This window comes from Odocoileus virginianus, chromosome 2, assembly GCF_023699985.2.
Source record: "Odocoileus virginianus isolate 20LAN1187 ecotype Illinois chromosome 2, Ovbor_1.2, whole genome shotgun sequence".
NCBI lineage: Eukaryota > Metazoa > Chordata > Mammalia > Artiodactyla > Cervidae > Odocoileus > Odocoileus virginianus.
Window position 1 is genome coordinate 83,702,072 of NC_069675.1, and position 23,728 is coordinate 83,725,799.

At 46.5% G+C, this 23,728-nt stretch overlaps 3 protein-coding genes across 5 annotated transcripts in view; 1 reads left to right on the top strand and 2 right to left on the bottom strand.

The window, feature by feature from the left end:
• Window positions 1-1,482, bottom strand: part of CPSF3 (cleavage and polyadenylation specific factor 3) — a 34,686-nt gene extending 33,204 nt beyond the window's left edge. The window contains exon 1 of the mRNA XM_020912039.2: window positions 1,245-1,482. Coding sequence (XP_020767698.1) covers window positions 1,245-1,294 — 50 coding nt within the window. The 5' untranslated portion in view covers window positions 1,295-1,482. The remainder of the gene's footprint in view (window positions 1-1,244) is intronic.
• Window positions 1,483-1,565: 83 nt separating this feature from the next.
• ITGB1BP1 (integrin subunit beta 1 binding protein 1) lies at window positions 1,566-15,820 on the top strand. The gene is made up of 8 exons (XM_070451888.1): window positions 1,566-1,684; window positions 6,558-6,668; window positions 7,739-7,840; window positions 10,683-10,761; window positions 12,075-12,211; window positions 14,076-14,168; window positions 14,928-15,077; window positions 15,578-15,820. The coding sequence occupies exons 3-8, from the start codon at window positions 7,769-7,771 to the stop codon at window positions 15,647-15,649; spliced, it is 603 nt and encodes a 200-aa protein (XP_070307989.1). The 5' UTR covers window positions 1,566-1,684; window positions 6,558-6,668; window positions 7,739-7,768; the 3' UTR covers window positions 15,650-15,820.
• A 751-nt stretch (window positions 15,821-16,571) lies between these two features.
• Window positions 16,572-23,728, bottom strand: part of ASAP2 (ArfGAP with SH3 domain, ankyrin repeat and PH domain 2) — a 154,808-nt gene continuing 147,651 nt past the window's right edge. For all 3 annotated transcript variants that reach the window (XM_070451860.1, XM_070451854.1, XM_020912045.2), the window contains 4 exons: window positions 21,385-21,434; window positions 20,834-20,925; window positions 20,352-20,474; window positions 16,572-19,056 (listed from right to left, as the gene is read on the bottom strand). In XM_070451860.1, coding sequence (XP_070307961.1) covers window positions 18,982-19,056; window positions 20,352-20,474; window positions 20,834-20,925; window positions 21,385-21,434 — 340 coding nt within the window. In that variant the 3' untranslated portion in view covers window positions 16,572-18,981. The remainder of the gene's footprint in view (window positions 19,057-20,351; window positions 20,475-20,833; window positions 20,926-21,384; window positions 21,435-23,728) is intronic.

The following is a 23,728-nucleotide window of genomic DNA, read 5'->3' on the forward strand; positions in this document are numbered from 1 at the left end:
AGGGCGCAGGATGGCATTGTCTTCTCACTGGAAGCCCACTCTGCACACTCTCAGGGTCTTAGTGCAACGCCTGTGTGTCCTCTTACAGCGGTCACAACTCACTGAGAGCCTACCAGGAGCTCTGCTCTGCATAGCTAAGTGCTGCTCAACTCTTTCCCCAGGAGGAAAAGGGTTCTGTGAGGCTGTTGTCCTAGTAATCACTGGAGTATGGACTGGATTTCAGGTCTGACTCCAAAGCAATTGGCTGCGGTTATTCCAAACTCTCTCTCCAGCACTTTTCACTTGGCACTGCAATTCCCATCAAAAGGGTGAATCCAGCTAACTCAGCCCCGCCTTATTTGTATCCCGAGTGCCTAGTGTGCTGCTTGACACTCGCTCAGAGTTTGCTGAACACAAGAAGAAACGACAGGTGTGAAGTGAGCGGCGGGCAAACTTGTGTTCCATCCCCAGTAGGTGCTCCAGGAGTTATTGAATGAACAAGAGAAGGAGATACTTTCTACCTTTGGGAAAATGTACGTGTTCACTTGATGCTAACTCATGTCTAACAATCAACATGTTTGTGAATTCAAACTGCGCAGTCAGGCAAGCTCTCATTTCTCTAAGCAGCATTCCAGGTCCATATGGTGCTTCTCTGACAGAAGGCCATTTCCAATGAAAGACAAGCCCTCTCACGGTCAATCAACGGCTGAGATATTGTCCTAACATTTCTGCCTTTTCATCTCTCCCACTTTCTACCTTCCCTATTCCAGGAGAGTTTGAGCTCTGAATGGAACTCACAAGTTCCCTAATGTATTTCCCCTTTCACATTTCGGCAAATATGAGTCCTAGAGGTTAATAAGGCACAAGTTTAGTTCTTCCTCGCGCTGTCACAGCCTTATCCAGGTTATCATCTCACCCTGCTATCCCCAGCATCCCTGGTTCCCTCACGAGTCGCCCCTCTTGGGCGTATGCGAAAGCGCCCTGCGATCCCACCATAGGCCCTTTTTCCACTCTCTCGTCCCCCAAACCCAACATCCTATCCTCCCTTGAGACTGAAGACAAAGCAAAATCCTATTCAACCTAGCAGGCCCCTTCCGATTCACAGTTCTTCAAACCGCTGCAGCCGCAGAGGCCTTGCCCGCAGCTGCGAGCCAGGGGCAGGCTGCCGAGGCAAGCGGGCCTGGGGTGGGGGGCGACTGAGGCCAACCATCGGGTTCCCCTCCTCGCCTCACAGTCACGGCTTCAGTCCCTCTCAGGTCCCTTACAGGGGTCGGATCAGCAGCTGGTCACTCTCCTCTGCAGGAATCGCGGACATCTCAGAAGTCCAAACGGGAATGAAGAACAACAGGTCGCAGGAGTCTTTCTAAACTAGAAAAAAAGACACAGAGACCCTAAGACGGAAGAACCACCCCCACTCCATCCCACGAGAGCACAACTTCCGGCATCTCGGCGCCCGAGACACTAGGTTCCTCCCTCCGACTTCCGTTCGCAGAACCCAACTCGCAAGGCTTCTCCCCGCCCAGGCATCCCGGGACCTGGGGCGGGGTCCGGACTGCGCCTGCGCGAGGCTTCGGGGGCGGGGCCAGGTGGGCGGGGCTCAGGGGCCGGAAGAGCTGGTGCTGGAATTAGAACCGGAGGAGCCGCCGGGGCTCCTCCGGTTGCCCGGGCGGTGGCTGCCTGACGCCCGAGCGCGAACGGCGCGGAGGTGAGAGCCCGGCCGTCGCCGCGCTCAGGCCGAGCGTGGTCAGGAACGCTGGCCCCGAGGGTGGGGCCGGCGGGGAGGGCAGCGGCTCGGGGCGGATGGGTGGTGCCTCAATCTCCGCAGGGACCCGCCTGTCCCGGGCCCCGGACCCCGAGGGCAGCGCCAGTCTGGCGGCGGGAGCCGCGCAGCGGGCCTGGGCCTGCCGGTGGAGGCAGGGCCCTGGGCCGATCCCTGTCTGGGGTGGGACTGCGGCCCCGGTGACGACGGGTGTGGCGTCTGGCTGGGTCCAGTCGGAAGGCGAAGGGGTGCGAGCACCCGCGGGGCTGTTCCCAGCGCCCGGCCCTGATCTGAGCTCAGGGCGACGAAGGGCGGCCGTCTTTTTTTGTGCGGGATCCTGTCGGTTTCTCCGCGCGCTGGGATTTTCCCCGCAGCGCGGCGGGGCTGGGGCCGTGTCTCTCTGTCTGTCGTCCAGCGCACCAGCACGTGGCAGGCGCTCACGACGGCGACGAATACCTGGGGAGCTGGGTGGGGTCTGCGGGGAGCTTTGGCGGCAGCTCTGCCGAGGTTCCCGATTTGGCCTCTATCGTGTGAGAGTTCGAAATAAAGAAAGAAATCTGAGCGCGGAAGAATTGTTGCTTTTGAACTGTGGAGAAGACTCTTGAGAGTCCCTTGGACTACAAGGAGATCCAACCAGTCCATCCTAAAGGATATCAGTCCTGAATATTCATTGGAAGGACTGATGTTGAAGCTGACACTCCAATACTTTGGTCACCTGATGCGAAGAACTGACTCATTGGAAAAGACCCTGATGCTGGGAAAGATTGAAGGCGAGAGCAGAAGGGGACCACAGAGGATGAGGTGGTTGGATGGCATCACCGACGTGATGGACATGAGTTTGAGCAAGCTTCAGGAGTTGGTGATGGACAGGGAGACCTGGTGTGCTGCAGTCCATGGGGTCATAAAGAGTCAGACACGACTAAGCGACTGAACTGAACTGATTATTAGCCTTGTGGCCTTGGGCAAGCTGCTTAATAAACTTAGAGCTTTGGCTGCCTCGTTTGAAAGAGGCTGTAATATTGCAACCTTGCTGGTCATTAGAGAGGGTCACAGGTACTGTATATACAGCATAAGGACATATATATATATATATATATATATATATATATAGCATTTTTTGTGGTTTTTTAGTCTCTTGGTAGTGTCTGACTCTGTTGCGACCCCATGGACTTTGGGCTTCCCAAGTGGTGCTAGTGATAAAGAGCCTGCCTGCCAATGTATAAGATGTAAGAGACAGCGGTTCGATCCCTGGGTGGGGAAGATCCCCTGGAGAAGGAAATGGCAACCCACTCCAGTATTCTTACCTGGAGAATCCCATGGATGGAGGCACCAGGCGGGCTACAGTCCTTGGGATCACAAAGAGTCGGACACGACTAAGCTACTGAGAGTATGGACTGTTAGCCCTCCAGGCTCCTCTGTCCATGGGAATGAGTTGGGAATACCAGACCACCTTACCTGCCTCCTGATAAATCTGTATGCAGGTCAAGAAGCAACAGTTAGAACCAGACATGGAACAACAGACTGGTTCCAAATCGGGAAAGGAGTACCTCAAGGTACTCCTTGCTTATTGTCACCTTGCTTATTTAACTTCTATACAGAGTACATCATGTGAAATGCCGGGTTGGATGAAGCACAAGCAGGAATCAAGATTGCCAGGAGAAATATCAGTAACTTCAGATATGCAGATGACACCACCCTTATGGCAGAAAGTGAAGAGGAACTTAAAAGCCTCTTGATGTAAATGAAAGAGGAGAGTGAAAAAGCTGGCTTAAAACTCAACATTCAAAAAACAAAGATCATGGCATCCAGCCCCATCACTTCATGGCCAGTAGATGGGGAAACAGTGGAAACAGTGGCAGACTTTCTCTGCTTGGGCTCCAAAATCACTGCAGATGGTGACTGCAGCCATGAAATTAAAAGACGCTTGCTCCTTGGAAGGACTGATTTTGAAGTTGAAACTCCAATACTTTGGCCACCTGATGCGAAGAACTGACTTATTTGAAAAGAGCCTAATGCTGGGAAAGATTTCAGGCAGTAGGAGAAAGGGACACAGAGAATGAGATGGTTGGATGGCATCACCAATTCGATGGACATGAGTTTGAGCAAGCTCCAGGAGTTGGAGATGGACAGGAAAGCCTGCCGTGTTGCAGTCCATGGGGTCGCAAAAAGTCGGACACGTCTGATCAACTGAACTGAACTTAGTGGTGGTGAGTGCAGGAGGCATGTGCAGTACCCTGTTTTTGATCTTCAAAAGTGGCACATGAGTTTTTGGTCTTTTTGTGTCTTGTCCAGAATTTGCCCCAACTGCGCGTGTATTGTTGTTATTGAGTTGCTAAGTTGTGTTCTACTCTTTGTGACCCTGTGGACTGCAGCACTCTAGGCTTCCTGTCCTCCATTATCTCTCAGAATTTGCTCAGATTCATGTCCGTTGAGTCAGTGATACTATCTTACTGTCTTCATCCTCTGCTGCTCCCTTCTCCTTTTGCCTTCAATCTTTCCTAGTATCAGTCTTTTCCAATGAGTCAGCTCTTTGCATCAGATTACTAAAGTATTAGAGTTTCAACATCAGTTCTTCCAGTGAATATTCAGGTTTGATTCCCTTTAGGATTGACTGGTTTGATTTCTTTGCTGTCCAGGAGATTCTCAAGAGTCTTCTCCAGCACCACAATTCAAAAACATCAATTCTTCGGCACTCAGCATTCTTTATGATCCAACTGTCGCATCTATACATGACTACTGGAAAAATCAGAGCTTTGACTATATGGACCTTTATCTGCAAAGCCATTTCTCTGCTCTTTAATATGCTGTTTGGGTTTGTCATAGCTTTTCCTCCAAGACATTTGTGCATGCATGCACACAGTTATTTTTAGTTCCATATAGTTTCCTCATATTTTGTTGCTTAAGGAGGCATTTGTCCAGGTGCAGGCATTGCAGCAAAAGGTCCCAGGACCCAACCTGTCTCAGGACAGGGTCCCTCTCCCTTGAAATGTCTCCTGGAGGCTGGTGAATTCCTTAAATTGCATTCCAGACTTTTTGCATTTTTTTATGAGTTAAGGATCTATCACTTTCATCAATAATGAAAAAGTATTTCTATGTAACCATAGTCTAGAACAATGCAGGCCCCATTTGATTCATGAATGGTATAATCTACAGATGGTAGAATCAGTGCATCTTGGGTTTAACTGGATGTGGGGCAGGAGGACAGTGAGGGGTCGGTGGTTTCTCACTTTCTACCAGAAATAATGTGATTTACTGAAAGGGAGAGGAGCAGGTGTAGAGGGGAAGATGGGTTCTGCTTTAGGCATTTCTGCCTTTGATGAGTCTGTGCAACATCCAAGTGGCAGTATTTTTGGCCTCATTTTTATGCATGAGTAATTCAGAGACAAGAATGATTTGCCTAATTAAGAACATGCATCAAAATAGTGGCAGATATCAAAGGCTTTCATAAGTGCTTTCCCCCTACAGCTCCTAGACTAATGATGAAAAAAGAAAGTCTTAAGGAGTTGCCAAGGCCTTATGATGTAATGACCTTCAAATCATTCTAGTATTCTAGGGGTTTGAATAGATGCTTTCGGAATCCATAATAATACTATCAAATTTTAAAAAATCATTAAAATTGATATATATAGAGAGACTTGAAATGTAATGTGCTTAAATGTGCTATACAACAACATTTTAACCCATCAGATTATGGTACTTTATGCTGCTAGGGTAACCCAGTTTGGGGCAGACTTTGGAATAAGGCGCTCTTGCCTTCTCTAACAGAAAAGTATCCTGCAATGGCGAAGCTCTCGTCGGCAAAAAAGTTATCCAACAAGTCACCCACCAAAGCTTTCTCAGTAGTCTCCCTCTTTTTACTCTTAGGCTCTCTCTGTAGCTAGTTCCCTGCCCAGCAGCCAGTCACGTTTCTAAAACAGAAATCTGATCGTACCACCCGACTGCTCTTTGAAACCTTCCAGAGTCTTCCTGTGAAACCCAGAATAAACCCCAGCTTCTGTTGTGGCCTGCGAGGTGTTCTGTGGCTCTGTCTCGCCTGCCCCGGTCCCTCCGCCTCCTGTTCTTAGTCGCCCTGGCGTCTCACTGGTCCTCACGTCAAATGGCATCCCTCGGGACCTCTGCACTTGCCGTGTCCTCCATTCACGGTGCTTCTCCTCCACGTCGTGTCCGCTCCTGCTTCTCTCAGGTCTTAGCTCTCACCTCCTCAGAACATCTTTTTTTCTGTCCCAAAGAATCACCCCTTCCTTTGATCGCTATCTCCTTAACTTGCTTTAGTTCCCCTTAGAGCAATGATCATCTCCAAATAATGTGTTTGATACTTGGTTTTCACGTTGGTCTGGCTACTCCCTGTAAAAATGAGCTCCCCGGACTTCCCCGGTGGTTCAGGGGTTAGGGCTCCATGCTTCCAGTGCAGAGAGGCACGGGGTTGATTCCTGATGGGGGAACTAAGGTCCCACACAGAAAAAAATGAAATTAATTAAAAATAAATAAAAAATAGGTTCCCTGAGGTCAGAGACTTTATCTGTCTTATTCACTGGTGTAGTCCCAGCAGCTGGTAGGTGCTCGCTGACCACTGAGGAAAGAATGAATGAATGAATGAGTTGGGTGTTCTTGCTACTCCACAAATGAAGCAAAAATATAGACATAAATTGGATGATGGGGCTGATCAAAATGCTTGGGCTCAGGAGTCAAGTCTAGGGTCAGATGCTTGTGAGTGGACTTGGTGGTGGGGGCAGGGAGGGGAGTATCTCCCGATTCACTGGGAGAAACTCTTCATTGGAGAGGGACATTCACTGATTTACTTATTCTTTTCCTTCATCAGGTACCCTGTTTTTCTGTCAAGAGTTGACCATGTCAGAATGAAAGGAAGCTATCTTTGCAGACTGCTGTCTGTGGAACCTTTGAAGACGGTAGAATAGTATTCGATTCTGCAGTAAGCAGACCCCTTTTTCCCTCTGTAGAGTCAGTCTTTAGTAAACATTTGTTAGTTTCTCGAATTCATACATTCTCCTGAAAGATGGGTCACAGTTCCCTCATTTGTGAAAGGTGGATTCTAACCTCCCTTCTGTGAACCCCTTTGGGGGTTGGGGGCAGAGCCCAGCAGGATACAGCAGCAGGCAGACCCTCAGAGAACACTTGGATCAGACTCTGGGTGTCTCCAGATGCTGTGAGGATTAAGTGAGATACTGTGAAAGCACTTGAACTATGAAACATTTCTCTGGCCAGTTCATCATTGTTCAAGTATAATATGCTTGCTCCTATGAAATGGTCAAGGATAAATAGTTCATTAAAGATCTACATAAGGCTGACTCTGGGATATTTAGGTCACCTCCTTCCTGGCCTTACTGGAATGAGGTGAGAGGTAGCACCTGACATTATTGTCATGTCTGCCTTTCCCTAAACATAGTTTGCGACTTTAAGAAAAATGCACCAAACCCCAGAGGCATCAGTGCTTTCAGTTTTTGGCCCTGCTGTTTACAGAACAGGAAGTGGAGACGGTAACTGATCTCAGAATCTTGGTTGATAAACTAGTATGTCACATATTTTACTAACGTCTGGGCTTGATTAAAGAGAAGGCAGGCACTTGACTATTTTGAGGACTAGATGACAGGTGTCTGGTACTTCTTTTTTGAGTGTGTGTGTGTGTCTGGTACTTCTGATTGGTGCTTTTCATACTTCTAAAGACGACAAAAAGGTTCCTACCTTTCAGGTTCACTGGGTTAAAACTTTGTGATTCAAGAAAAGAATAAGAATGAAATAGGGGGCCGGGGCGGCGGCGAGCGGGCCTCACCATCAGTCACGGCTCCCAAAAAAAGAAAAAAAAAAGAATGAAATAGTACCCAAATTTTGTGGGTTGGCGGGAAATATGTATGTTTTAAGGAAAAGGAGTATACCAGGGAACTGGGAGGAATTGGTGGTTATTATTTAATTTTATTCCTATTATGTGTAAAGAGATTTAAAGTTGCTTCTCTCCATATATCTAAACAATGCTTGCTCTTACAGAGGAGCCTGTGGATCAAGCTATGGTGGAAGATGTTTCGGAAAGGCAAAAAGCGCCACAGCAGTAGCAGTTCCCAGAGCAGTGAAATCAGTACCAAGAGCAAGGTAGGTGGTGGAGTGGAGACCGCGGCCTTAACAGTGAGAACTGTTTCTTCTGAGCAGTGGTGCGTGAAAGGTACTAAGCATGGCAGACCTGTGATGTTCTTCAAACTGGGGATTTTAAATTTTTTTTTTGCACAAGATACATCCTGTTTGGTTTAATTTTATTTTGTTTTGGTAGATTTTTCTGATGTCCTTAAATCCACTAATGTAGATGAATTGGGACCTGTGAGAGGTCTCATTGAAACACTGGTCAAGGAAATTGACAGGCAGTCAAGGAACTGGATGTCTTGAATTCTAGGGCTTGAGGTGTGTGTGTGTCATTATAATTCTGTGTCCACGACGGGGAGTGAGTTGGAGAGTGAGGCAGATGTGCTGATTTGAGTGTGCAGGGTACTCAGAGTCCCGAGTCCTGGCCCACTGGACTAGGACTAGAAAACTGAAACTGAAGTCGCTCAGTTGTATCTGACTCTTTGCAACCCCATGGACTGTAGCCTTCCAGGCTCCTCTGTCCAGGGAATTCTTCAGGGCATACTGGAGTAGGTTTCCATTTCCTTCTCCAGGGTATCTTCCCGACCCAGGGATTGAACCCGAGTCTCCTGCATCGCAGGCAGATGCTTTACCAGCTGAGCCACCAGGGAAGCCCCCAGGACTCAAAAGCCTTCTTAAAATCATTCCTCACCCTTGTGAGCTCCCAGTTGTGAAAGGTGTCTGTGCCCAGAACCTGGACTGGGCGAGGCAGGGGGCAGGAGAGGAGCCCAAGGCCCAGCACCTCCAGGAGGTGCCTCTCCCCAGCCTGTGGGCAGCGCTCCGGGTGAGGATAGCACACTCAGGGAAGAACACGACCCCACTGCCCTGCAGGAATTTCCATCCGGCGGGAGGGCCGAGCTCTCAGCATGTAGCCCAAACCACGGAAACCTGACATTTTCAGAGTCCTGTGCAGTCTGGGAATGGGGTGACTAAGTTTTTCTTTAAGGCATCTAAACTCCTGAAGCTCGTCGAGAACCGCCCCGCTGTTAGCTCAGTGTGAGGCCCGCAGGCTTGAACTGGGCCCAGTTTGCTGTTTTCTAGATCAGAAAATGGAGAAGGGGAGATGCATGGACCTGCTGGTGGCCGAGTTGAACCAGAGCTCGTGTGCCGATTGCTCAAGGACCTGCTGCCCCGGCAGGGTGGGGGTCCAGAGGGGTGCAGGAAGACCCGTGCCCTGGAGTGAGGTCTTACCCCGAAGTGACGGGGAGTCTCGTGTGGCTTCTCTGCAGGCCTGTGTCCGTTAGACGTGTGCTCTAGAATGAAGTAAGCTTCTGTTCTTGTCATTCAGAACCAGGGGAAATAGGCCACTTTCTCCCTTCCCTTCCTCCTTGCTCAGGGGGTCGCTAGGTTCTGGCCTTCTCCTGCGTGTGGGGGTAACTGGAAGCACAAAAGCTCACTATGTTACTCCCTTCCCAGAAGGCAGCCTGACTCTGTAACAGCATCTTAATTCCAGGTCCCCTTCCTTCACTCTTTGAATATTCGGGTTTCTTCCAGGTTGTCAGGACCACACAAACATGATGATGACCGTCTCTGTGCATACAGCTCTTATTTGAAAGTGAAAGTCGCTCAGTCATGTCTGACTCTGCGACCCCATGGACTCTACAGTCCATGGAATTCTCCAGGCCAGAATACTGGAGGGGTAGCCTTTCCCTTCTCCAGGGGAATCTTCCCAACCCAGGGATCAAACCGAGGTCTCCTGCATATGGATTCTTTACCAGCTGAGCCACAGGGGAAGCCCAACGTGATGATGACCCTTTCTGTGCACATAGCTCTGCTCTTGTTTGAGATTCCCAGAAATGCAGTTATTAAGAAAGGGAAGAAATAAAACTGAAGACTTGATACATTTTTACATTGATTTTGATTCACTTCTTAAACACCTAAAAATTTGACTGTACTTTTAAAATTTAATTTGATTTGAAGTGTAAAAAAGTGATTTTTTTTTTTTTTTCTTTTTGGCTGACCCATGGAGCTTGCGGGATCTTAGTTCCCCAACCAGGGATCAAATCTTGTCCCCAGCAGTAAAAGTGCTGAGTCCTAACCCCTGGCCCACCAGGGAATTCCCAAAAAGTGATTATTTTTTTTTTAATCAAAGGTTTTTACTGTTATTTCTAAAAAATTAAGCATACTAAGAGTATGATACTGTAGAACAAACTACATTGACACGTATGATTCTTTGAATTTTGCTGAACAATTTCGTTGGTTTTTCTTTGTAATTCACATCACAGTTATTCTCTGGTCTGCCGCTTTACCTGTGTTTACCTGCTGGGGCCAGTAGTTGGAGGCATTGTGTTACTGGGGTGAGGGTCAGGAGACGTGGGGTTGAGGTCTGGGGTGAGTAGACGGAACCTTGGGCAGATCACTTCACCACTCTGCGTCTCCACTCATTTACTAAACAGGAGAGCACTCCCTGCCTGCATTCTGCACAGAGTTTTTCTTGGGTTCTTTGGAAATAATATGAAAGTGAAGTATAGATTTTCACATACAATGTGAAATCTCAAGTGTCAATACGATGTAAATATCAACTCTCCTATAAGGCTATAGAGGTAATGGCTTTAATTTTAAAAAGTGTTGATTCCAGACATGTGCTATGGGAAGAGCAGTTGGGATTATGTTTGTTTGTTTTTTTAAAGTTTGCTATGGAATTTGTCTTCAAAATAATCTGTCATAGTCGATCTGCATAAATAACTGACCTGATTTTATATGTGTTAATTCAGTGATAGTAAATAAGTCATTTGAATGTTTGGTAGAGAATTTGAAAGAAAATAGTGCTTCTAATTATGTTTAAAATGTTTGTGTTTGTTTGTTTGTTATTTCTTAGTCTGTAGACTCCAGCCTTGGCGGGCTCTCACGGTCCAGCACCGTGGCAAGCCTTGACACCGATTCCACCAAGAGTTCAGGTATGGACGGAGGTGGGATCATTTATCATCTTGGGCTTTTAACTGAAGTTCACATGGTTTTACCAGAGTGGACAAGGAGTTCTTGACTATTTGGGGTTTTCTTTCTCTGCTGTATCATTTTTGACAAGAGTTTAGAAATGGTCCAGGATCTGGTGGAAGGTGGGTTGTGGTAAGGAATGGGTGGTGAAAGCCACGGGAGCAAACTGCTTGTTAACGGTTGTGGAGCAAAATTATGTGTGGCTACATGGTGGTGACAGTTTAGAAGTATTAGAATAGCTTTGTTAAGAAGTGGGCTGGCGGAGGGCGAATTATTTTGGAGTTACATTGTTCTCAGGGGGTGGGACAATGTCCTGCTGATTAAAAAGACTAAGGAGCCTTGTACCCAGAGATGTACCAGCTGGTTAACATCAGGAGCACACGGTTATAAGCAGGGGTCTGTCACTGGCCCTTGGAAACATTTATGCAGCCTCCTGAAAGGAGTAGCTCTCTAGAAATCAAAGGTGGCTTCCTACCCACCTGTTAGCTGATGTCTAATTGGAAACCGACTACATTCATTTTGTTATACAAAATCCTTCTACTTCTTTTGGGATCACAAACAACGCAGTCCATGCAAGGTGGTGAGAGTAGGAGAGGTGGAAAGGGGGATATGGTAGCATAAGGTCTGTTGTCTTTACTTCCAGATGCTTTGAAATATTAAAAATGTGGGCATCTTTGTATTACATAAACATGATCTAAGAATGACTACATAGTATTCCCTTACTATGTCAGATGTTGTAAATCCTTTGTGGTACCTTGTACTGGCTGGACTTTATGGCACATGGAGTTCTTCACCTGTTACCATCTGGTCCTGTCTGGCATTACTCCACCTACACTGGGGGAAAGAAAGCCTGGTCTTTTCTGGCCGAATGGGAGAGAGAGATCAGGTTTCCTGAGTCAGGAAAGAAAAAGTTCACATGGGAAAGTGGGAGAAGAAACCAAAAAAATGATCAAATGTCATATGCATTATAAAGGTGCTCAATCATTGTCAAGTTGACATTTTAGTTTTCTTCTTTTTGAAGAAGTGAAGGCTATTAATACTTAATTTATTCCTACTGAGATCTTACATATTTAGTACATTGTGAGCCACTGAGGAAAACGTTAGTGAAAATTCAAGTTCTTTCCCATTGCATCAAAAAGTTTGCATTTAAAAATTTTTAATTTTTATTAAAGGTTTAGTTCTAATGATAGTCAATTTCCTGTATGGGGAGGGGTTAAAGATACCCTGTAATGCAGCTGTTTCTTTTGAAGTCTTATGATTTTTCTTTTACCTTTAGGACAAAGCAACAACAATTCAGACACCTGTGCAGAATTTCGAATAAAGTATGTTGGTGCCATTGAGAAACTGAAACTCTCAGAGGGGAAAAGTCTCGAAGGGCCACTGGATCTGATAAATTATATAGATGTTGCTCAGGTAAAAAAAAAAAATAGTTCTATTTTCTCAGATTCTGGGGTGAATTTGTGGCTTTGGAGAGAGACGACACTTCCAGTCTCTTCACTGCTTCTCCTGAAGCCACGCTTTTATCACTGTTAAGATGTCAGTGAGCACTGTGGTCAGAGGAGGGACCCGGGGACCGAGTCACAGAGGAACACAGGGACTTAGTTCCTTCCTTCAGACAGTGGTTTTTCACTCTTGCGGGGCTGACTGAGGACGTCTCTTTGTTTAAAGGGGGAGCTGAGCACAGTGAGTGAGTGCACACTCACTTAGCGTGTGCACTAAAGCTTAGCTTTAGAATACTCCAGCAAATCTTGACTGTGGCTCCATGGAGCTATTTTCAGTTATTCGAGTGAGCAATCTCATTCATGGTGTTGAACTCCCATACCTCTCTATTCATACCCTATCTCCAACAAGGATTGAGGTGAGGTGGGTTTTGAAAATATATCCCAGTCGAGAAAATAAAAGAATAAATTCATCATGAAGGAAAATTCAGAGTGAAAATGAAGACAAAGGTGTAAGGTTTGTGCATAAAGTATTGTGAGGTCGGTACTCTTTATCAGTGAAGGGAGTGGATGAGCTGGAAGCCTGAACACTGTCCACAGTCAGTTGCTCCCCGAGTCTCTAGAAGATGTAACTGCCCATCTTTGTGTTCATGAACAAAGGGATATTACTGCAATGGGAAGGTTCCCTTACCAAATTTATAGAGTGTTGGTCACTTTTAAGATCATGTGGTCTCTTAACGCATGGAGGCGAGCTTGTTTCACATGTCGTTTCATGTCCTCCTAAAGAAAGTCTCCTCTGTCTGAGAAGAAATCAGCCAGTCTAATCCGCCGTTGATGAGGCAACTAACACAATTATCCCAGCATTTTACTTTGGAATCTATACAGTCATTCCAACATTGTGCAAGCAACAACTAATAGTCTCCTGAAAGTTTGCTAATAATGCTCCCCCCCAGCCTCCCCACAAAGTATGCTAGGATTATTTTCACACCGACAGGGGCTGCTGTCTCTCACAGCACTGTAAACTTGGGCTTGTCAGAACTCCACAACTGTAGCATTGCATGGATTCTTGGAGTTCCGTTACCCTGTGAGAGAGGTGATAGGCATGAAGGTAGGCTTGCGTGTGAGGACCCAAGAACTAGGGTAGGTGGACACCGCTCATGACTGTAGTTTCTTCAGTGCAGGCAAACGGTTCCACAAAAACGTTGACCGTGTGGAACATCTGCTGATGGTTGACAGTATCAATTTTATTTTAAAGAAGACAAGTCAGGCACACTAAGCAGATAAAATGTGATAATCTGCTAGGAAAACCATCAGGCATTATCTGCTGTCCTCTTTGTTTCTGAAGAGTTCAAAATACTGATGGATGTTTTCAAGAGCCGAAAAACCATTTGTCAAGCTGTGTTTATTTGCCCAAAGCCCTAGGACACTGGAATAACCAGACATATCGACACCTGGGTAGGATATAAACCAGTTGAGAATGGTTCCTATAGTGTGTTTCCTATTATTTAACGTGCTGACGTTACAGTAAACTTTGAATAAGGAGCCTTACATTTTTCTAGTGTAAATATATAAGCCCCACTGGTATCTGTGAGGAGTGTCAGTTTACAAACATTAACCATGGGGCACATGGATCTGAGTTCTGGTCAAATTTGTGGACTTCTTACTGGAAAAAAAAAAAAAAGTGAGGGGTATTTCTTATGCCTCTTTGGAGAGAAGAGGGCTGTGCCCCCACATTCTTTAAAGGGTTTGGGTTTGCGATGGCCAGATGCTAAAATTGACTAATCAGAATCAAGAATGAAACATAATTTTTTTAAATGTAATTTATTTTTACTTTAAAGCAAGATGGAAAGTTGCCCTTCGTTCCACTGGAGGAAGAATTTATTATGGGAGTTTCCAAGTATGGTATAAAAGTGTCCACATCAGATCAGTATGTAAGTAATTTAATTAAAGGAGAAAATGGGTTTGGGGAGTTCAGACCAGGAATGGCCTTCTTGTAGTTAGATCTGCCCCTGTTTGCAGAGTGGTTGGTTTTTCGTCATTCCTGGCAGGTGGCCTTGAAAGTGACCAGTTTCCTAGGGTAAATGATTAGAGGCTTTTGCTTCTGTGTCGGACCCAAGCCAGGGCCTCCCAGGTGGTGCTCGTGGCCAAGAACCCACCTGCCAATACAGGAGATGTAAGACACGAGGGTTTGATCCCCGGGTTGGGAAGATTCCTTGGAGGAAAGCTTGGCAACCCGCTCCAGTAGTCTTGTCAGGAGAATTCCAGGGACAGAGGAGCCTGGCTGTAGTCTGCAGGGTCTCAAAGAGTCAGACACAACTGAAGCGGTTTAGCAAAGCACAGGGCCCAAGCCCCCCACCACCCCACATCCACGGCTGGTCTGTGATGCATTTTTAGCTTAGGACCCCACACCAATTCAGAGCAGCTGTCAGCTGGGTGTAGAAAACAGGGCCATGAATTTAGATTGTCTGTCTTCCTAGAACTTACGTAGGAAGGCATGATTCTAAAGGCAAATTGGCCCCTAACCGAGTTCACCGCAAGGTCCCTTTTGGTGAAAAACCTGTAAAAACTATGTTCAGCCAGATAGATCCATTGATGGGCATGTTCTGTTTAAAGCCTCACGGTAAATTCTGCCCTGGAAAATGTGGACACGTGAAGAAACAGCATGGTCCTTCTTCCCCTGACCTCTGCAGGATGTTCTGCATCGGCACGCTCTGTATTTAATCATCCGGATGGTGTGTTATGACGACGGGCTTGGGGCAGGAAAGAGCTTACTGGCTCTGAAGACCACAGATGCGAGCAACCAAGAATACAGCCTGTGGGTTTACCAGTGCAACAGCCTGGTAAGGTTTTCAGTCTCTTTGGTTATAGGTCTCATTCATCAAACCAAGTGGTAAAACCAGATTCTTTAGATTTTTCAAAGGCAGAAGAGATGCTGTCTGCCACGTTGTCTGATACCTGGCATAACAGGGGAATATGTGTATCAGACGGCAGGTCAGCCAGCGGACCAGCCTACTGCAGGCTGTGAGCTGTTAGCCCAGAAGCAGCACTCGTGCCTCATGAGTGAATGCAAAGCAGGTGAGCGGAAGGGGTGTGTCCTCCACGGGCAGCCCCGCTTTCCTGCACCTCGTGGTCCTGACTCGTGAGGGTCCCTCCCAATGGCTGCGGTCCTGTGATCACGTGCAGTTACTAAAGGGGCCCAGGAGGTGATGACCCAGGCAGGCCGTGTCCTGGACGTCCCCACACTGGCGGTGTGTAGGTTTAGGACAGGCGTTAGGAGGGTCTGATCTAGTTGGGGAACAGACTTACTAATTCTTTTACTGTATCTTTTCACTTAATGTAGGAACAAGCACAAGCAATCTGCAAAGTTTTATCCACTGCTTTCGACTCTGTATTGACTTCTGAGAAACCTTGAATTCTGCAAGGGGGAAGTAAGCTTCATGTTCAAATTCAGCTGTTTTCTCAATAGTTTCTGTTTCCAGTCTGCAGTGTTGAACTGTTACGGAAATATGAGCAATCTTTTGCTCTTGATTTTCTGAAGAAAATGCAGTGTATAAAATACCAGTCATTTGTTTTTCTAGTAAAATGTGTCTTATTTAACAGCAAATTAACTCATTGAAGCTACCTACCTACTGGGACTAAAAGAGCAACATCATTTGTCGCTTTTAGACACAAATAAGCCTGAAAACTTTTATGTGTCACAGAAGCACCCTAGGTGAGTAAGGAACATGAAGAACTTTCTGAGGAAGACCCAGGCCATCTGTCCTGCAGCACTGGCTGGCGATGCAGTCTCACCAGCTCGGAGCTCTAATCAGGCAGAGGTCTGGTCCAGGGACCCACAAATCATGCTGGTTTGAAATAGTGATGCTGTCAACTCAAGTCACAAAAAGGGAAACTTTAAAAGGTGTGTTGTCAGGATAACTTGTTAGCAAACCACAATATAAACCACAGTAATTATCTTTGAAAACCCTCAAAGATTACTGATCATGTTAGAAGTCCTACACTGTGAAGAATTTCATGTTCAGTAGACTAGTGTATTTTTTTTAAAAAGACTTTTTATATACAGTGCTTTACTAAAGACTAAAGGGGGCTTCCCAGGTGGCACTAGTGGTAAAGAACTTGCCCGCCAATTCAGGAGACGAAAGAGACGTGGTAGTTCGATCCCTGGGCTGGGAAGATCCCCTTGAGGAGGGCATGGCAACCCACTCCAGTATTCTTGCCTGGCAAATTCCATGGACAGAGGAGCCTGGTGAGCTACAGTCCATGGGGTTGCAAAGAGTCAGATATTACTGAAGCAACTGAACACTCAAAAGATTAAAAACATGAAAAACACCACGTCCATTTAAAAGTATTTTATTTTTTTCCAGTCAGATGACTAGTTAACAAGAAGAGTAAACTTATTAAACATGCTCTAATTAGGACAATGAAAATAACTGATTTAGGTTATACAATATATACAGTTGCGCTGCAACTAGACGGAAATAATCGAGTGAATGAATTGAATATCATACATCTCAGATAGCATCCAGGCTGCAGTCGTGGTTCCCACCCTTCACAGATCACATGCTAACCATTAGTCCGTGGACAGATTTCTGAGTTGCCATCCCTAGAGGTCAGACCTGATGGAGGATGGCATGCCAAATGCCAGAATCCTGCAGCTGAGGTCACAAAACGTAAACTTTAAATATAAATAGTTTATCTACAGTGTTTTCCTTTTTCTTAGTTGCTTTTTTTTTAATTTGCAAAGAGCAAATAACTAGGAAAGGACATCATTAGTAGGGAAGTTAATATAATTTCTCCTCCGGCAAGAGTAATATTAATTACTGCACAATAGCACCACCAAATTGTAGACTGGGAAAATATTTCCTAGATATTTATGTATGTACCAGTGAACCTGATATATCAGTTTGGGACTGGTGTTCCACTGTTGATATGGATCAACGTTAATTCCTTATATAGCTGGCACCAAGTAGGCAAAAGGCTGATTGATTATAAGGTACAGATGTGGGAGGGCTGTGCTAAAATATACATATGAAGTGCACTGTGCAAAACATCTGTTTATGTTCTTCAATCTATGAGAGAATTAACTAATGAAGGGTTCAAAAACAGAAATGAACAATTAGTGAAAACAGATGTAGTGCTTAAAAAAAAAAAGAAATAAAGACTTTAATTACAGATCTAACACATTTTTACCCGGAACTTTGAAAGGCAAAAAATGCAATTGCCATACAACATCATAAAACATTCCAGTTTGTTCTGTCTTCCTTTATAATATCAATGAAAAAAAAATACAATGAAATAAAAAAAAAAAAAAAGCTCTACACTCAACAAGAGTCTTGCATAATAAAGACAGGCTGCTTCAATCAAATGTACCATCATGACATGCAGAAACAGCATCGTCGCCTTGCTTTCCAAGCCTATCCTTAAATTTACCGCTTTTGGTAAAAATCTAAGTGGGCATTATATGCCTATTTATTCTCAGAGAGCGCCAAATTTTTCAACATACCTACTCTGAATCTTACACCCACCATGACTAAGTAGAGGTATGATAGTCAAGTTCATTAAACCTAATGAGTTTTTATTTTATCGTATACAACCTAACCCCCACCCCCCTGCCCCTAGTAGCTTAAGTTTAAGAATGATATGATGGACTTCAACAGGAAATCCGGATGTCTGGGGTTATTTTATTACCTGGGACCTACAGATTTCTGATATGTTCGTGATTACAAACAAGTGGACAGATTAAATTGCAAGACAGTGTAACTACCATTCCTGTTGGTATATTCTATGAATACAAGACACTAAATCAAGGAAACATTCTCTCGAGCTAGAAGGGAAGGCAGCGGTACACTCAACAGGAAACAGCGAGGACTCGGTGATGGTACTCTGGCCGCAACCAGGGGGCTCGAGAAAGCGAATCCCAGGACCCCTAAAGCGTATAAACTAGCTTGAAGAACCGTGTCGCAATCTGTCATCTTTAGTTTTCAACCGAATTCAGGAAATGCAGTTTTATACAATCTGGAGCTGACGTATGCCATAGCAAACCATCCCTAGTTGGCTTAGGTAGGCTTGTTCACAATAGTTTACACACTCATGCAGGATACAATGACAGCTGCAACCTCACACACCAGGTGCTGGAAAATACAACACTTATGTATACACTCCCAAGTTGCTTTAAATAAATGTCGGGTGGATTTCAAAGGAAATCTTTCAAGGTATCCTTTTTTTTTTTTTAAAAAAAAGTCTTTAAAGGTGAACTGAAGCACTTTATCTAGAAAGTGCAGATTAGCTACAGAATTGGAAAGCAAAAGTTCACTGGCTTTCTAAAAAGAATAACTGTGCTAAAGGTCACCGACTAAAGAAATGGGCCAAGAAAAGCAGGATGCATTTCTTCCCAACACTCCAAACTACTTTGAGGTTCAGCTAATGCTGTAGATTCAGGCTTGATTATGTAGTTAAAATCACTTTTCAGGAAAAAAAAAAAAAAAATCACTTTTCAGTTCACCTCTTAGGAAATTGAGTTTTTCCTAATAAAAGTATAGCAATGTTTCATGAAAAACACAAAATATAAAAACAATTCATTGATATATATATATAAATTGCCTTTTGAGTTTATAAAGCAGAACAGTGGCATTAGAGAAAGTGGGTAGGGTACAAGTCATGAGACAGGTTATCTGGCAAGAGTACTGGTACCAAAAATGAAACAGGACATGACTTTTAAAAGAAGTGTTTTTCTTCAGTAGCAATTCAGTCAGCAATAAAGTGCACAAAAGACACCGGAAAAGCTCCCTTGCGACTCGGATCTCCGTCAATGTGGCCGATCTGAAACGAGTACACAGTTAGGTGGTTATAAAAATTCCAAATGCTGAAAACTGAAGGGCATTTTAGCATTTGGAGGGGGAAAAAAAAATCTGTCAGGAAGAACTTCTGGGAAAGAATTACTTGGGTAAAACATCTAAACTGTTTTTTCTTCCACTCACATTTCAAACAGTCCCTGCCTACTACTCGGAACTCCTGTTCAAGGCCAGTCGGTGCCCTCAAAGACGCCCCCACTACAGTCCTGGCAGCCTGGGGGGGCACATAGGACAGGACCTGACCACCACCCCCATCTGTGTTTTTGTTTCTTCAATAGACAAAGGGACTGAATGTCAGAAGTTTGTGAGCTTCAAAGTCACAGAAAGTGGCAAACACGAGGGAGCCCTATTTAAAAAGGCAAGCATTTATGAGACTTCAGTAAATCATTCACTTTTGCTCTGGGAAAATTATGTAAGTTCTATATCAAGTCTGATCTCAATGATGTAAATTAGGTAAGTAAAAGTCTAAAAGAAAAGCACCAAAATGTAAATTTTATTTTATTTTTTTAATGAGTGGAGGAGCCCTGGAGATTACGGGCAGCATTTCTGCACTTGATACGTTTTTTAAAAAAATATATAGAATAACTGAAAAGTTATCTTATTCTTTTTGGCCATGCCATGTGTCTTGCAGGATATTAGTTCCCTGACCAGGGATTGAACCAGGGGCCACGGCAGTGAAAAACACCAATCTACCCACTAGGCCACCAGGGAACACCATGCCGTATACTTCTATTAAAAAAAGGCTGAGAGGCTGGCTGTGACTTCAGGTTTCCACTGTCCACTCACTGGGCTTCCCTGGTGGCTCAGCAGAAAAAGAACCTGCCTGCCAAAGCAGGAGATGGAAGAGACCCAGTGCCATCCCTGGGTCGGGATGGTCCCCTGGAGAAGGAAATGACAACCCACTCCTGTATTCTTGCCTGAGAAATCCCATGGACAGAGGAGCCTGGTGGGCTTCAGTCCATGGGGTCGCAGAGAGTCAGACTCAACTTAGCAACTAAGTAAGTACACATCCACTGCTGGTGAGAATCTAAAGTTTAAAAAGCATGAATCTGTCATTGCATTGTGGAGGAGGCAGCAGCCCGAGACTGCCAAGGCCACGTCCTCCTTGCAGACCCTCAGGTGCGCTCTGGAAACCAGCCCACATGGCCCGCCCACCCCAGGGGGGACCCCTCGGAAGTGGGGAGAAACAGAAAGGACAGCTGAGGCTGCTCAGGGCAGGGCAGCCTCCCCTGGGGAAAGACCCCCCCCCACCCCCAGACTCACCCACCACTCCTGGTCCTCCTCGCCGTCCACGATGATCACGTCCCCCTCGGAGAACGTCAGCTCGTCGGGGTTGTCGGCCACGCAGTTGTACAAGGCTTTGACCCGCTTGGGCTTCAGCTTGGTCTGCATCAAGAAGGGGGCTCAGAGCTCAGTGTGCGGGGAGACACACCTGCTCAGGGGAGAACCGGGCTGCTTTGCTTCCAACGGGTCCCCGGGGCCTGCAAGCCTACAGACCTGCACACCCACCAGGGTCAACTTGGGGAGGCTCAGTGCAGCTTGGGGCAGGGGGACTTCCTGGAGGAGGCCAACCTGGGGAAGACAGTGGCAGTCCGGTGCCTGGTGTGAAGACAGGGGTCGGTCCTAGAGCCAGCCCGTCAGCTGTGAGCTCTGGGCCATGCCCGGCTTAGATCTGAGCCCTTGGAGAATAACCCGCACACTCCTAGCCAAAGCAGAGGCAGAAAAGAAGGGGCTTGTCCACTCACCGTCTGGGACTTCCTGGGCATGGGCGCAGGGGGCTGCATGACCATGGCATTGGACAGAGGACCCAGAGCTTCTGTTCCAGAGAGGTCCACTGCTTTAGGGCCAAAATGAGTCAACTTCACAATATGCCCCCTCAGCCATCACGAGACAGAAACAACGCAAGAGCCATTGTGTCAGATTCACAAGGCAGGTTTCCTGAGGTTTTTCTAATCATTGACAGAAAATCCCCTGAAGGCCAAAGAAACTTGTGACTTCCCTGTGGCCTTTGTACAGTATGCCGGCCTGCAGCTGTCATTGTGGGACAGACGATAACCTCCTCCACTGACCACCTCCCCCATCCCCTGCCGGGCCCCCCACCCGCCCCCAGTGGCAGAAGGGGAGTGGAATGTGGGGTATGGTACTGGGCAGCCCCGGGAACAGGGGCACCAGGGGGGGTGGCATCAGGGTGGCTGCCCTGCCCTGGACAGGACAGCTGGGCCAGGAGACAGGGCTGACCGCAACGGGACACATCCCCCACTCTGCCCTCATAGACCAGTTCACGTGAAATAATTACCAGGTCCTCTCGGCTGGCCTTTGTTAACCAGTGGGCTTGACTTGTCAGGCCTACGAAGAAGGGGAAATAGTGTCACTGGTACATGCGTGCATGCAAAATTGCTCAGTTGTGTCCGACTCTGCAACCCCACAGACTGTAACCCACCACGCTCCTCTGTCCATGGGATTCTCCAGCCAGAATACTGGAGTGGGTTGCCATGCCCTTCTCCAGGGGAACTTCCTGACCCAGGGATCAAACCCGCATCTCTTACGCCTCCTGCATTGGCAGGCAGGTTCTTGACCATGAGCACCCCTTGGGCAGCCTAGAGTCACTGGTACAGGAGGCCCAAAAGGCACGTGACAACCCTACCTCACTCCCTGTTCTACAGGACCTGTCCGTGTTCAAACTGAAAACGGGCAAGCTAATTTTATCAACTGCCATCCAAGTTAATTCTTTTTCTGTTGGAAAAAGAAAGAGAGAGAGGCCCAGAGGACAGCGCCAGACCCCAGGGGTTCCTTTTTCCAAAACTAGGCTCCTCCCAGGACTCCCCTGTTCTGTGTGAACCTGCAGCCGACACCCCGGGTGTGGGCAGGAAGCAGGGTGCTGAGAACCAGCTCTGCCTCCGACGTTCCTGTCCCACACACCCCAGGTCTCCTCCTGTGTCAGGTGGGGCTGGATCAACCCGCGGGCCCTGGGGGCTCTGCCAGGACTGTCTGGGCCCTACTGGCCCGTGTCGTCCTCTGTACCATGACCCCTGCTGCCTATAACCCTCTGAGACTGACCATGGCTCGGCTCCCCTCAGGATCAAGGGGCCAAGTGAAAGCTTATCTTTCTATGTTCGACTACCAGAAAACATGCTCCGTTTAGGCAATAGACCAGAAGTCTGTCCTCTAAGGAACCTGCGGTGTCCAATACCAGGGCCACCCAGGGAGACTGCTCTATATGGCAAGACCCATGCCAGCAGCGTGGTCATCAGGGTGCAGTCTGCCAGCTTCTAATGCTGCATCTGAAGGGGCGACTTAGTGAGAGGGAAGACCACACTTAGGGGAAACATCTATGACATAGCAGAAGTCAGAACGGAAAGAATTGTGGAAGAGATGGGAGAAAATGAGTCCGTGAAACCAACAGGATACTATTAACATGAACATTATTTATATGATCACAAAAAGCTGAGAAAATCTCCCAGAAAGCTGACTGTAAAAAGCAAGCAAGCGAGCAAGCAGGGAAACAAGGCCGGAATGGAGAGCCAGAAGGGGGCTGGGAGCTGGCCCCTCTGCAGTGCAGCTGCACTTCCAGCCCCTGCCTCTAGGTGGGGTCACGGGACAGGCCCCAGGGGTGTTTGCTAGTTTCTCCTGCAGAATTAAGTCTCAGTCCAGTCGCTCAACCGTGTCCGACTCTGCGACCCCGTGGACTGTAGCACGCCAGGCTTCCCTGTCCATCACCAACTCCCGGAGCTTGCTCAAACTCATGTCCATCACGTCGGTGATGCCATCCAACCATCTCATCCTCTGTCATCCCCTTCTCCTGCCTTCAATCTTTTCCAGCATCAGGGTCTTTTCAAATGAGTTGGTTCTTCACATCAGGTGACCAAAGTATTGGAGCTTCAGCTTCAGCATCAGTCCTTCCAATGAATATTCAGGACTGATTTCCTTTAGGATGGACTGGTTGGATTTCCTTGCAGTCCAAGGAACTCTCAAGAGTCTCCTCCAACGCCACAGTTCAAAAGCAGCAATTCTTCTGTGCTCAGCTTTCTTTATAGTCCAATTCTCACATCCATATATGACTACTGGAAAAACCATAGCTTTGACTAGATGGACCTTTGTTGGCAAAGTAATGTCTCTGCTTTTTAAATATGCTGTCTAGGTTGGTCATAGTTTTTCTTTCAAGGAACAAGTGTCTTTTAATTTCAAGGCTGCAGTCACCATCTGCACTGATTTTGGAGTCCCCCAAAATAAAGTTTCTCACTGTTTCCATTGCTTCCCCATCTATTTGCCATGAAGTGATGGGACCAGATGTCATGTTCTTAGTTTTCTGAATGTTGAGTTTTAAGCCAACTTTTTCACTCTCCTCTTTCACTTTCATCAAGAGGTTCTTTAGTTCTTTACTTTCTGCCATAAGGGTGGTGTCATCTGCACATATAAGGTTATTGACATTTCTCCCGGCAATCTTGAATTAACCCTTGGCCCAAGGGATAAAGATGGTGGAGTCAGAAGTAGAAGGGGTCTGGGTCTCTGACTCACCCCCTTGGGTTTGCTGTACAAGCAAGAATGGGGACACTCAACTCGTGGGAGCAAGAAGTGAATTCCTTATGTTAAACCACTGAGATGGTCCAGGGGTAAGCTGTTAGAGCAATCAGCTTACTCTA

Coding starts and splice junctions, on each gene's coding strand:
- ITGB1BP1 (XM_070451888.1), top strand. CDS start 7,769: ATGTTTCGGAAAGGCAAAAAGCGCCACAGCAGTAGCAGTTCCCAGAGC. Junction 7,841..10,682: donor AAATCAGTACCAAGAGCAAG/GTAGGTGGTGGA, acceptor GTTATTTCTTAG/TCTGTAGACTCCAGCCTTGG. Junction 12,212..14,075: donor ATTATATAGATGTTGCTCAG/GTAAAAAAAAAA, acceptor TTTACTTTAAAG/CAAGATGGAAAGTTGCCCTT.